This window comes from Rhincodon typus, chromosome 33, assembly GCF_021869965.1.
Source record: "Rhincodon typus isolate 14 chromosome 33, sRhiTyp1.1, whole genome shotgun sequence".
Lineage (NCBI taxonomy): Eukaryota > Metazoa > Chordata > Chondrichthyes > Orectolobiformes > Rhincodontidae > Rhincodon > Rhincodon typus.
Window position 1 is genome coordinate 28,436,487 of NC_063364.1, and position 13,203 is coordinate 28,449,689.

A 13,203-nucleotide genomic window follows, 5' to 3' on the forward strand; every position below is an offset into this window, starting at 1 on the left:
CACACACACACACACACACACACACACACACACACACTCACACACACACACACACTCTCACACACACACGCACACACACGCACATGCATATACACACGCACACGCACACACATACACGCACACGCACACTCACAGATACACACACATACACATGCACACACACACCCATGCACACGCACACACACACACACAGACACACACACATACACACGCACACACGCACACACATGCACACACACGCACACGCACACACACACACACGCACACACATACACACACACACTCCATCTGACACAAAGTTACAAATTCATACTGAAACTCACACACACTGGGAATTTAATTTTTCCTTGAATTGTTCAATTGTCAAGATCAGCCAACTCTGCAGCTGAACTGCTGAGTTTGAACCAGATGGTTGGCCAACATAGGTATTGGCCACATCCAGAAATGCTCCATTAGAGCAGCCAGCAGCACAGGAGCTGATAGCTAAAGCCTACACATTGACATGTCTCACCATTCCCAGGATCTTACAACACCTTCAGGAGAAGGAAGAACAAGGGAAGAATATAAAAAAATTGCATTTATGATGTGCCTGTCAAGACCACAGGATGATCCAAAGTGCTTTTATAGCCAATTAACTATCTTTGAAATGGTCACTGTTGTAATGGCAGCAGCTAATTTTTACATGGAATAAATCCCACAAGTCGCAATGATGTAACAATCAAATGATATGTTATGAGCTGAGGGAGAAATATTGACTAGGACAATGGGAGAACTCCCCTCCCTTGAAAGAATGCAATGAGGTTTTTGATTTTTAAGTTTATATCAGAAAGCCAGCACCCTCTGAGAGTGCAGCATTCCCTCAGCGCTGCACTGGCCCTATTGCTTTTGAATCCATATCCTTCCGACTTAGAAATCAGGATGCTATTCACTAAGCCACAACTCCAAAGCAAGGTGCTTTGTAATGCTAAATGTAATGGCATTGTTTTGTGTCAATTAAGCAACAGCTAATGAGAGCAAGAACCCAGGGAAATATCAGTCTAATGTCTGTCCAGTCAGTGGCCCCCCCAACCCCTAGAACAGCAGCAGTTCAAGACAGCAGCTCACCGCTACCTTCTTCAGGGAAATAGGGATGGGAAATAAATGTTAACTTGCCTGGTGATACAGCAAGTGAATAAAGCAAGTGTTGTCCAGTGTGTCATTGAGCAGTTATTTATAGCGTGACTGGAACAATCTCACATAGTGTTTGAACACTACCTGTGAGTGCAAGTCTGGACAAGCTGTAGTTGCAGAACCAAACAGTGAAAAAGCCCAAATAAAAACTGAAAGAACCGTGGACGCTGTAAATCAGCAAGAAAATCAGAAATTGCTGGAAGTGCTCGGCAGGTCCAGCTGAATCTGCGGAGATGAATCAGAGTCAACCTTTCGGGTCGAGTTACCCTTCCTCAGAACAGAGTGAAAAAAACCAACAGGTTTCTGAGATGGTCAATGGGATAAAGAAGCTGCACTGAGTCTCTGTAATGTCAGTTCTATAACACTGATTTCCTAGACTCCAATGTTACAAAGTGGGATTATGAGTATAGTTGAATATTTTATGAAAAACAGTGTGAATTTAACTGGTTAGGATTAGCAGTACGTCTATAGTCGTTTAAAAAATAGAGCATTAACAACATGCTTTCCCAGCACATTAACAATTTGTATTTTAAAGGCATACTGCGCTGAAGAAAAAGCTGGCAATGCAAATAGCAGTTGAGGATGTGAAGATGCCAGCATTGGAGGAATGCTAAGGTGCTGGAGGTGGTAGGGCTAAATAAAGTTACAGAGATAGAGAGGCACAAGGTGTGGATGAATTTGAATGAATACTGTGGTGTTGCAAGCACTGGAAGAGCATTCCCATCAGTGACCATAGGAAGAATGAATGAATGGTACTTGGTGCAATTTGGGGCACAGGCAGCAGAGCTTTGATGAAGCTGTCTCCAACAGGCGAAGAGAGCTCCAACTGGCTGTTGATCTTCTCTTTTGAATCGGAGACCTATCTTCAACTTTCTCCTTGATCCTTGGCATTCCATATGGCAAAGGTACTCCCACAGGCACTGTTATGGCAGCACAGTTCAGCATTGTGACCCACTGATGGTTTACATCTCATCAGTTACCCATGTGATTTGAGAGATGTTTATCTGATCTCTCTCTGCTGACCTGGGTTGATTAGACCAGTTCTGGATTATTAATACCAAACAACAGCGGAGGCTAAATTCTTTTGTTATTACTTAGAATTCCTGGCTTAGTCCCAGTGCTTTGAGGAAACCATGCCCTGTGATTTCAAACTCTTTATCCATGAAAATTGCAGCCAGTGGTCTCAGTGGATTTCCTCTGTTACCCCTCTACTCCTCCTTGCACCCTCTCACAGTCCCCAACAGCACTGAGCCACCATCCTGTATCTCACATCTTATCAAAAGCAGTCACTTGCTAATTTTGTTGCCTTCACCTCTGACAGTCCCACTCTCAAGCCATCTTGCCTTAGGACTCTGGTTGGCTCTTGAGCCAGAACTTCATGATGAAACATGAAACCGAGGCCCTCTCTGCCTACTCAGGTGAACACAACCATCAAACCTTCCGTGACAACATTTAAAGAAGAGTAGACAACACCTTTGGGGTTTCTGTCTTATACTTGCAACCATAAATATCTCAAATAGATTGTTCGGTAATTATCTGGGTGCCTTTAATGGGAGCTTCTCTTGTATTAATGTTCCCTTACATTACACCAGTGCCGACGTTTCAGAAGTACGTAAATACAGGAAAATAGTAAAGGCAAAGTCACCTTAGTCCCATGCAGCTGCTGTCTTGTTAGAGACAGACAAATGGTGGTGGGTTTAACTCAAGGATCACCATGTCTGAGGCAAGGTTAAGAAGGTAGGACTTTCATGGTGATGTCAGCCAGTGTAGAAATTGAACCTACACTGTTGGCATCCCACTCCTTTACAAACCATCCAGCCAACTAAGTGAACCAATCCCAGAATGTGGTAAAGCCATTACTAGACTTGTAACCTAAAGGCCAAGCCCAGTCCTCTGGGTAATGTGGGTTCAAATCCCACCAGATGGAAGTGATGAATTCAAATTCAGTGAACAAATCTGGAATATCAAGCTGGTCTCAGTAATGTTGACCATGATAGCTATCCACTCGGTCTGCAAATGCCTGAAATCTGCCAGTTTATTTTGCAACTTACATGTGACTCCAGGCTCATGGACTCACGCTGAGACGAACATTGACTGCGCCTGGAGGACCATCAACTTGGTGAAAGACACTCTTTGGTCTGCCTGCACCTTGTTGGTCTTCCAGAACAAGATATTTACCCTGATCGAGTGTTGCAGACTGGCACATTTCAAGGTCCAGGACGACGTGCTGAGGGACACACTAAAGCTTGGGGCAGCTGCCACCAAAGCGCAATAGGGAAAGACCACCGTGTGAGGTCTTTCTGCTGATGTACAATGGGGATCCGTTCAGTTATCAGACCCTCCTGGTGCCTCAAATGCATGTAAATATAGTCTTGTACGTTAAAGAGATGTCTTTGGTTTGTTTGGATACAGTCAAACTCCAATATTTGTTTGTTTCCTTGAAATGCTACCGTACAGAACCAAACTGTGTTTCTGCCGATGTATACAAACATATTTTTTGTGCATAAAGTATATTTTTGAAACAGAAAAAGTGTGGTTGATTCTTAAATGGCCTTTGCTGAAAACCAATGAAGGTTAGACTGCAAATGCTATTCACATTCCATGACAGAATAAAGGGAGGTGATCTGGGCTCTCCTGAGTTCATGAAAAGTGGTGTATAAACACAATTCATTCCTTTAGAAGATGATTCCAATCAGTGGAGAGGTATTGCTACATCCTCCATAATAGTCTTTAATGCTAGGATCCCTCTTCTCTTCCTAATAAATTATGCTGTTTGGCGGTTAGCCAATGCTGAGTTTGTTACTTTGAGACTAGGCCAACTTAATCAGCCCTCAATGCTTCTGCAGTTGACTTGATATTCTGAAGTCATTATAGTGCAGCAAATCAGGGTGAGCTTTACTAGCCCTTCTACAGCTCGGTCAGTTTCCCATACCCTAAACCACAATCCTGCAAACATCACATTGCTGCAGGCCTCTCTCATTAAATCGGTCAGTTTGAGTTTGCTGTGCAGCCACTTTACATCTCATTCCAACTCACCGTCAGCACGTGTGACATTCTTAAGTGTTTATGAGCCGAAATTGGCCGAAATTACTTTTGCTAACAATGAAAATGGCACTTGTTGACACAAACTGGAAAGGACCATTTCTAGATTTGCTCCATGGGGAACGCTCAAAGCTATAATGCTGATACATTTAAAAGGATGTTAGGTAAGTGTCTATGGGAGGACGGAATAAAAAGTTATGATCATAAACTTAAAGAAAGAATGATGGGAAGAGACTCAAGGGCAGCCTAAACACCAGCATGGGTGGAAAGGACCCAATGGCCTTTTCTACGATGTGACTTTATACTCACCAAACCATGGACAAGCTCATTGAACAAATCCAGCGTGGTGGTTGTTTAGAATGCACTGCCAACGGTAATAGTGGAGTCAGATACGTTAGGGATATTTAAGAAACTTGGATAGGCACATGGATGATAGTAAAATGTAGGGTATGGTGGGTAGTTTGATCTTAGAGTAGGATAATAGGTCGGCACAACACTGTGGGCCGAAGGGCCTGACTGTGCTGTATTGTTCTATGTTCTATGTGAGAGTCGGGTATGAAAATAGATTGGGATGTTGCTGGAAAACAGGATTAGAACCGATTGATAGTTGTTGACTGGCACGATGGGCTAAAGGGCGTCTTTCCGTGGTGTCAAACCCCAGGATTGTATGACTCTAAACTCTTACGTTTCTTCAGATTCTGGGAAGGAAGCGTGTTATCCAGATCAGGTGGTTGTTGAATTATCTGGGAAAGGTGGGTGGGCTTGATGTTGGGAAGGAGCCTTTGGGATCCTTTTGGTTCACGTTCTGTGGGGTGTGCTCAAACCACAACGCCTGTGACCACAAGAAATCCTTGTCTTTATACAGTGGTATTTCAACTGAGGAACCACCTCGAATCGCTTCGAAACAGCATGACTACTACCAGGCTACATGATCATCATAACAGGGAAAAATTTCACACCTAGTCATTCCCCCTGAATGGTCCCAAGGTTTATTTTCTTCTTTGATGGGATGTGGATGTAGCTGGCCATCCGTAATTACCATTTCAGAAAGTAGTGTTAAGGATTTAACTGCAACAGGCACTCCACGTAGTGGCAGTATACCCATAGTGCTGCTGCTCCCAGGATATTGACCCAGTGACAGTTAAGAGATAGTCGTTCCAAATCAGGACGGTATATGGTTTGTAGAGGAGCCAGCAAATGCTATAAATCTGCTGCATGTGTCTTTCTAGATGGTGGAAGTTTTAGTTTGAGAGGTGCAGTTTAAGGAGGCTTGAGTTACTGCAGTGCATCTTGTAGATGGTACACATTGCTGCTACTGGGCGTTGGTAGTGAACGGAGTGAATATTGATGACTTACTGCACACAATTGTAATGTGGATACAAGGGTGGCCTCATGCCCTGAATAAGCCACTGGCTTAGTGCTGCTCACTGGCCAAGAACAGACAGCTCTCCACATTGAGTTCCTGCTTCACTACTACATGAATGTTAACGTCAATAGAGCAACTTTCGACCGTTCAGGAACAGCTGCTTGTGGTCACTGTACTGCACCCTCTGAGCTGTGCAACTAGCTCACACATGCAGCCACTCCGAGGATCCACAAGTAGCCATCCATGTGTCAACACTGCTCATGGCATTGACTTTCAATTCCTGAAGTCGCCACCCCATGTGGACCCACACAAGAATAGAAATTATTAGAGGGAACGTTGACTGCAGGGAGGTGTGAAATAGAAGTGGAAACAAAGAATGCAGCACTTCCCAGGACCTCACGGCGTTCCCAAAACACTTTACAGCCAATGGACTCCTTTTGAAGTATAGTTTCCGTTGTAATGTTAGAAACGTGGCAGTCAATTTGCACACAGCAAGCTCCCGCAGACAGCGATGTGATAATGACCAAGTAATAAAGGACAAGTGAGCAGGACACTGGGGAGAACTTCTCCTGCTCTTCTGCAAAATAGCGCAACTGGATTTTAGTCATCCAATCGAGAGGTTCTGAATAATTTAAAACCTTATTCAAAACATGGCACAGTTAACAATGCAGCACTCCTCCAGTGGTACGTTGGAATGTCAGTCTCGTTTTGTGTGTCCAGCTTTCCGGAGCAGGATTTGAACACATGACTATCCTGACCGAGAGGTGACAGCGCTATAACAGTTAGCATTATCAGTGATGGTGAACTGCCCTGGGGAGAGATGGGAGGTAGGAGCAGTTCCGCACAACTTGCCAGCATTGGTTTGCAATGACTGAAGGTGATAGCACAGAGTGTACACTAGGTGCCAAATGTCAGCTGTTTCACAAGGCAATAAAGTGAGCGTAATTAATTTGTTTGGAATTCAAGAATTCCCAAGTACTTTGGCTACACTTTTAACTGGGCATGCAGAGAGGTAAGCCCAGCCACGTGGAGAGACAACATCAAAATATGACTCACCACATTTGGCTTCACCATATGATGGCTTACCGTCAGTGATCCCGCAGGTTTCTTGCTGTATCCAAGGTATTAACCAGCTCTTTCGAGCAGGGAATTCACAGGAAGGCAAGCAGAGTTTGACTTTAAGTATCCAGTTCAGTCCAATGAAGTCATCAGGACCTGGTTTCTAATTTCAAGCTGAGACCTGAGAGATCAGTGACAACCAAAAGTAGTGGGGCCCACAGCAGGTCCAGTGGATTGGGAATCTCATGCCTGGATTTCACCATTCCATTCCAGATTGAGGCCAGTTCTCCCCTTTCAGCTCCCCCTACCCCTCAATCCTCTTACACAGAGCCCAGCTTCTTCCACAGGCAACCATATAGAAAACACGAACAATGTACATTCATGTGGCACCTTCAATCCAATGTAACTTCCAAAGCATCTCACAAGAGGATTATAAAACATGGCACCAAGTCACATTAAGAGATAATAGCTCTGAAGCCCAAAAGCTTGGTCAAAGTTGCCAGTTTTAAGCAGTGAGGAGTCCTAACAAAGGGTTTCAGCCCAAAACATTGACTTCCCTGCTTCTCAGATGATGTTGTCTGTTCTTCTGTGCTTTTCCAGCTCCACATTATTGACTTGGAGGATAGTTAGTCTCGTGATGATTACAGAGACAGGGTTAGGGTGAACACAGGGACGAACGTGACAGCAAGGATGATAATCTTTAAAAAGTAGACATTTCATGTCAGGGAGCTGATGTGAGCCAGCGAGTGTGATGAGTGAACAGAACTCAGCGCAACTTAGGACACAGGTCGTAGAATTTGGGGTGACCTCAGGCGCACAGAGCGAAATGAATGGAATTGCAATTATCAAGTCTTGAGGAGCAATGGCATGGAAGAGCCTGTCAGCAGCTGATCGGGGAAGGTGCCAGGTGACAATATGCTGGCTTGGTGATGGTACAATGGTGTGGCCAGAATGGGTCAAATTTGATCCCAAGGTAGTGATCAAACATAGCAATAAAGAAGATCAAAGGAGCAAAGGATCCTGGGATCCTGAACTGCTGTCAGTATGACATATGAACATTTTTCACTCATTGACACTTGACAAGATACATATAGGGTGGTTTTATTTTAAAGCATTTGAATTACACTTAAATAACAACACTTTACAGGGCATGGGTCCTACTGCAGCCTGTAACTGCTTTATTGCCCGCAGCTTACATTATCCACATCATGGTAAGACCAATAAACAATATCAACTGTAAATGGTGAGGTCTGTTGGTGCTAGGACTTGCCAACCTGAGCCAAAATCTGATCTAGTCATTGCACAAGAACCACAATACTGTCAAATATAGAAAATAGGAGCAGGACTGGGCCATTCAGCACTTTGAGCCTGCTTTGACATTCAATGTGATCATGACTGATCATCCAACGCAGTCCCCTGTCCCCTTCTCCCTATGTCCTTTGATCCCTCTAGCCTTAAGAACTACATTCACTTCCTTCTTGAAAACATTCAATGTTTTGGCCTCAAGTAGTTTCTATAGCAGTGAATTCCACAGACTCACCACTCTCGGTGGCGGGGTGGGGGAGACATTTCTCTTCATCTCAGTCTTAAATGGCCTATCCTGTATCCTTAGATAGTTTTGAATTTATGTGTTCAGGGATGATATGACCCATTCCTGGAGCAGGAGGGACTTGAAACCAGGTCTCCTGGCTCAGAAGTAGGGACACTACTGCATCACAAACACCCTTTATCCTGTACCCTTATTCAGTGACCCTTACTTCTGGACTCCCTGGTCATCAGGAACATATTTCCTGCATTTACCTGGTCTATTCCTGTGAGAATGTTATAAGTTTCCACGAGATCCCACCTAATTCTTATAAACACCAGTTAATATAGTCCCAACTGATGCAGTCTGTCTTCATAAGAGTTCAAAACAGAGATGCAAAGCAGGCCAACAGTGGATGGGGATGCAGGTACTTCTGGAATATATATATCGCAATCATTCTCAATTAAAGCTTTTTGTCCTCAGTGGCAAATAGCTAAGTAAGCAACGGATCTTGGCTCTTCGCAATTTGACACAAAGGAAACAGCAATAAATTCCCGTGCCTTTGTGTAGGAATTGACCAGAGGGCTTTAAAAGCAATCTGTAAATGCTTTCAGATGTAATGTATCTCATCAGTCATTCAAAAACATGGAGAGCTGCCTGAATGAATTCACCATCTTTCAGCAGTTGCTGGTTAGTGGCCAGCTGATCTGCTATTGGCAGCCCTGGGCCTTTCCCAACTGCCCATAGCCCCTTGTATCTGGACAAATGGAGCTTCAGACATGGGCCAAGAGGAGGAATTGGTGAGGCATCTACATTTCTCTGGCAGTCACTTCTATCAAGGGAGGCCATGGCCTAGTGGTATTATCACTGTACTGTTAATCCAGAGACCCAGGTAATGTTCGAATCCTGCCATGGAATTTGAATTCAATAAATATCTGGAATTAAGAGTCGAATGATGACCATGAATCCATTATTGATTGTTGGGGGAAAACCCATCTGGTTCACTAATGCCCTTTAGCGAAGGAAACTTACCAGGTCTGGCCTACATGTAACTCCAGACCCACAGCAATATGGTTGACTCTTAACTGCCCTCTGGGAAATTAGGGATGTGCAATAAATGCTGCCTGGCCAGTGATGCCCACATCCCATGAATGAATAAAGATAAAGAAAATAAAATCTAATCTGTAGCAACTGAAATTTCACTGTGCTGGATACATAGCCGTGGCAGGAGAATGAGAGGAGACATCTTTAAACAGTCATGTTCACCCAGAGTTTATCAAATCAGGGACCACTTTGCTGTTGAAACATAGATGATTTTCTCATTTATGGGAAAGTCAGATAAGCATTTGAAAATAAGGAAGATGCAGCAACGAGCCTGGAGCAGTGGGATTCAATTTGAATTGTTCTGTGAAAAGAACCAGCATTGATATGATAGGCCAAATGGAACCTTTAGTGCTGTAAATTCCTCCAGAAGCTCCTTCCCAAACTTGGAACGAGCCAGCTCCACATTCACATTACACTGTAACAATATGAAGTCAAAACTGACCAGCTACCGACACACAACATTTTGAGGGTACAGTCACCCTTCTCCAGACCTTTTAGTTCCAGGGAAGGGTCACTGGACACAAAACATTAACTCTGCTTTCTCTCCATACACACTGCCAGATCTGCTGAGATTATCCAGCAATTTCTAATTTTCAGCATCGGCAGTTCTTTGGTTTTTTTTGCTGATTCTCAAACACATTTTCCAAGTGACGGAGGAATCTGATTTCAGGAATGACAGTCTCACCACAAGCATATTTCCTTCAACTAAGAACACTGCTACACTGTCGGTGTGGGAATGCGCGTTAGGAGTCAGAAATTAGTGCAGTTGCCTTCAATATTGTGGGCAACCGATTTCTGGAGCCGACATTGCCTTTAACTTTCAGTTGTCTCTGGGCCGTGGTTTGTGGAAGGGATTTTTGGATTAGAGTCTGCAGTGAGTGTTGGTCTCTGAGTGAATTGTGCTGGCAGGTTAACCGCTGGGAAACAGAGAGCCAGATAATCAGATCACCTGATTCATGCTGTTGGTTGGGGGAGGAATATTGGCCAAGGCAGCAGGAGAGGTTCCAGGGCTCGCTCAGCTTAGAGATGAGGCAGTCCCCTGCAAGGATGGAAGCCGATACAGAAATAGAAGCCCATTTACAGAATGTTATAATTCAGGAGAGAGCTGGCAGTAATTTCCAGAATGTCTTAACCCTGAGAGTTAGGTTTAAAGACAACGGGTGTATAATCCAATAGGTTCCTTTATACCTGCTCCCCCAGAATCACCAAATCATAGAATCCCTACAGTGTGGAAGCAGGCCATTCAGCCCATACTGACCCTCCGAACAGCATCCCACTCAGACCCACCCTATCCTTTAACTCTGCATTTCCCATGGCTAACCCACCTAGCCGATGCATCCCTGGACAGAAAGGGCAATTTAGCATGGCCGATCCACCTAACCTGCACATCTTTGGACTGTGGGAGGAAACCGGAGCACCTGGAGGAACAGGGAAAATGTGCAAACTCCACACAGACAGTCAGCCAAGTTTGGACTTGAACTTGGGTCCTTGGTGCTGTGAGACAGCAGTGTTAACGACTGAGCCACCGTGCTGCCCCACGGGTCTCAGCTGTTTTAGTCAGGAAGTTGCACTGCATTCTGCTGCTACAGCTGTTTGGTCAAGTGGAGAGAGACCAGTTTTGGAGGTATTGGCATGTCCTGGAGATAATGGTCTCACCACGGAGATTGCAGACCAGGCTAGCCTGGCACATGGGGCTCAAGTGAGTGTGAATCTCCCCTCTGGTTTTCTCAGGTTCTGCTCCAGCTGCTGAAGCAGTGAATGCAGGCTGAGTCTGGCATGGTGCTGAAGGAGTGCTACACTGTCACAAGTGCTGCCTGTCAGATGAAACAATATACCAAGGTGCCATGCCAGCTGATAGTAACAGGTGTCGAGACAGGAATTTGAGGAACCACAGAAGAGTTGTCCTCACGTCCAGCCTCACCAGCAAAGGCAGATTATCTGGGCACCACACTTGGTGGGATCTTGCTGAGTGCAAATTGGCTCCTGACTTTCCTTCAATACAACAGTGACTACATGTCAAAAAAAATCACTTACTGGGCTGTAAAGAGCTTTGGAACACCCTGAGAGGTGTGATCTTTCTCTCACCACGTTTGGAAGTGCAAATCCCAAATTAATCAGCATATATAGCAACACAAATTATCCGCCTGCCTTCATCTTCAAATAGATCAAATGCAACACTTTCTTTCATCTCTCTCCTTTGCCTCTGGTGCCGTAATCGTTCTGTTAAACTTTGTCAGTTTTCTCCCATGTGTTTCACTCACGTTGTGCCAGGGTGGACACAAACAGGCATGTCCTCTGGTACCTCACCTAAGTTTTTCACCTACGTATCTTGACGATAAGCAATTCAAACATGGGGGGCATCACCCATGAGTCAGGTTTGCCCTTTACTGTCACGCCTCACTTGCATTGGAATCCAAACTGTGTTCAGCATCAACCAGGGAAACTGGTTTACCATAGCAGCTGGGATCAAGTCCGCACAGATCAGAGATCGAACCTAGCATCTTCCTGAGCTGTACCATTAAATCCAGTTTTTTCAAACTAAATATTTTGAAAAGGCACAGTCTCCCTTTTCCTGTTGTGGTGCAGAGGTCATTTGTAATCGCTCAGACTCGGCGCATAGTCTCTAACTTTCTGCCCCAAATTGAGTATGGCTAAGTCTGTTATTTACAGATTCCCTCTCATTGCTGGTGTTGTAGCTTGAATATAAAAGTAAAGTGAGAACAGTACTGGAGCTTTACATATCAGTCTTTTGAGTGAACAGCTTTTAAAAGCCAAGAACAAAAGCCAGCGACCGTTCCTTTAAAAATAGTCCCATCAAACCCAACAGTATAATAACATAATCCAACCTCCTGGAAAGGTTTTCCAGTAACCACATATGCGAATGCCTTTATACTAACAGGAGACACACCACGTTTGCTGATTCTCCCTGAACTGCATACTGCTTGCATCGTGAGGCAACTCACTGAAGTTAAAACACTTGCTCACTCCACTTCAGAATTGCTTAATGCACAAACTACTGACAACAGCACAAGACAGAGAGACAAACAGAAGGAAAGGGTTCATTCACATTAGCCAACTTCAGAAAAAATTTTGTGTCCGTTGATTTATACTTCTTCTATTTTTCTGCTTTTATGTATAACTCTGCTGACTTTGTTGCAATTTTCCTGTAGGAAACTAAGTTAATCAGAACCTTGCATCTCTCCCTTTCTTTTTACCCACTAAATTGAAATAATAATCCTATTAGTTTTATAAAGCCATGGACTGTTAGAGACACTGTCCCCTGCTTTACGCCATCAGTCCCAACAAAGCCTTACCCCCAACTCACCTGACAGCTGAGTAACGAACCACACAACAAAGCCACATCTGTATAGATCCATCTGTATAACACAGTTCAAAGTCCAATAGCTGAATAGCTGTCACCGATGTGTGCTTGATGTGACTTCTTGCTTTCTGACTGTGGGAGTAGGAGGGCTGTTGTAGGAGGGCTTCTGGCATTAGGTTTGGAGGCTGCCAGGATGTTTATGGATCGGGCTATTTCCTCCCCTTGTCCTGGTCCCTTACATGCAGCAGGAGCTCAGTGTTTTTGAAACAGCAGCAGTCCACTGGTTGGAGTTAGCAAGCAATGTATGAAGCACTTATTGCCTGACTGCATGTGATGTCAACCACATGGAGAGGAGGGGAAACCAGAGACTGGCTGTGCTCTAACTCAAAGCAAACATTAACTTTATTCTGTGCACTTTACCTCGGTGACTGCCTATAATGTGACAGCTCGGAGGAAATTATGAACGGTGACTGTAAAAATTTAAAGACGCAGCATCTTTTGATGCCCATGATTTATGCTTCAACTGACAAAAATGCACTGGGAAAGGGTTTAGCTGAATTCCTTTCCAAAGTAAAAATTAAAATTCTTAGGGTTCTGTAAGTGAATTCCCTATTA

General features: G+C 44.2%; 1 protein-coding gene across 1 annotated transcript in view; it reads right to left on the minus strand.

Annotated features, from left to right (window-relative positions):
- Positions 1–12,844, minus strand: part of itga11a (integrin, alpha 11a) — a 116,423-nt gene extending 103,579 nt beyond the window's left edge. Inside the window, exon 1 of the mRNA XM_048615755.1 lies at positions 12,592–12,844. Coding sequence (XP_048471712.1) covers positions 12,592–12,643 — 52 coding nt within the window. The 5' untranslated portion in view covers positions 12,644–12,844. The remainder of the gene's footprint in view (positions 1–12,591) is intronic.
- Between the last annotated feature and the right edge of the window lie 359 nt (positions 12,845–13,203).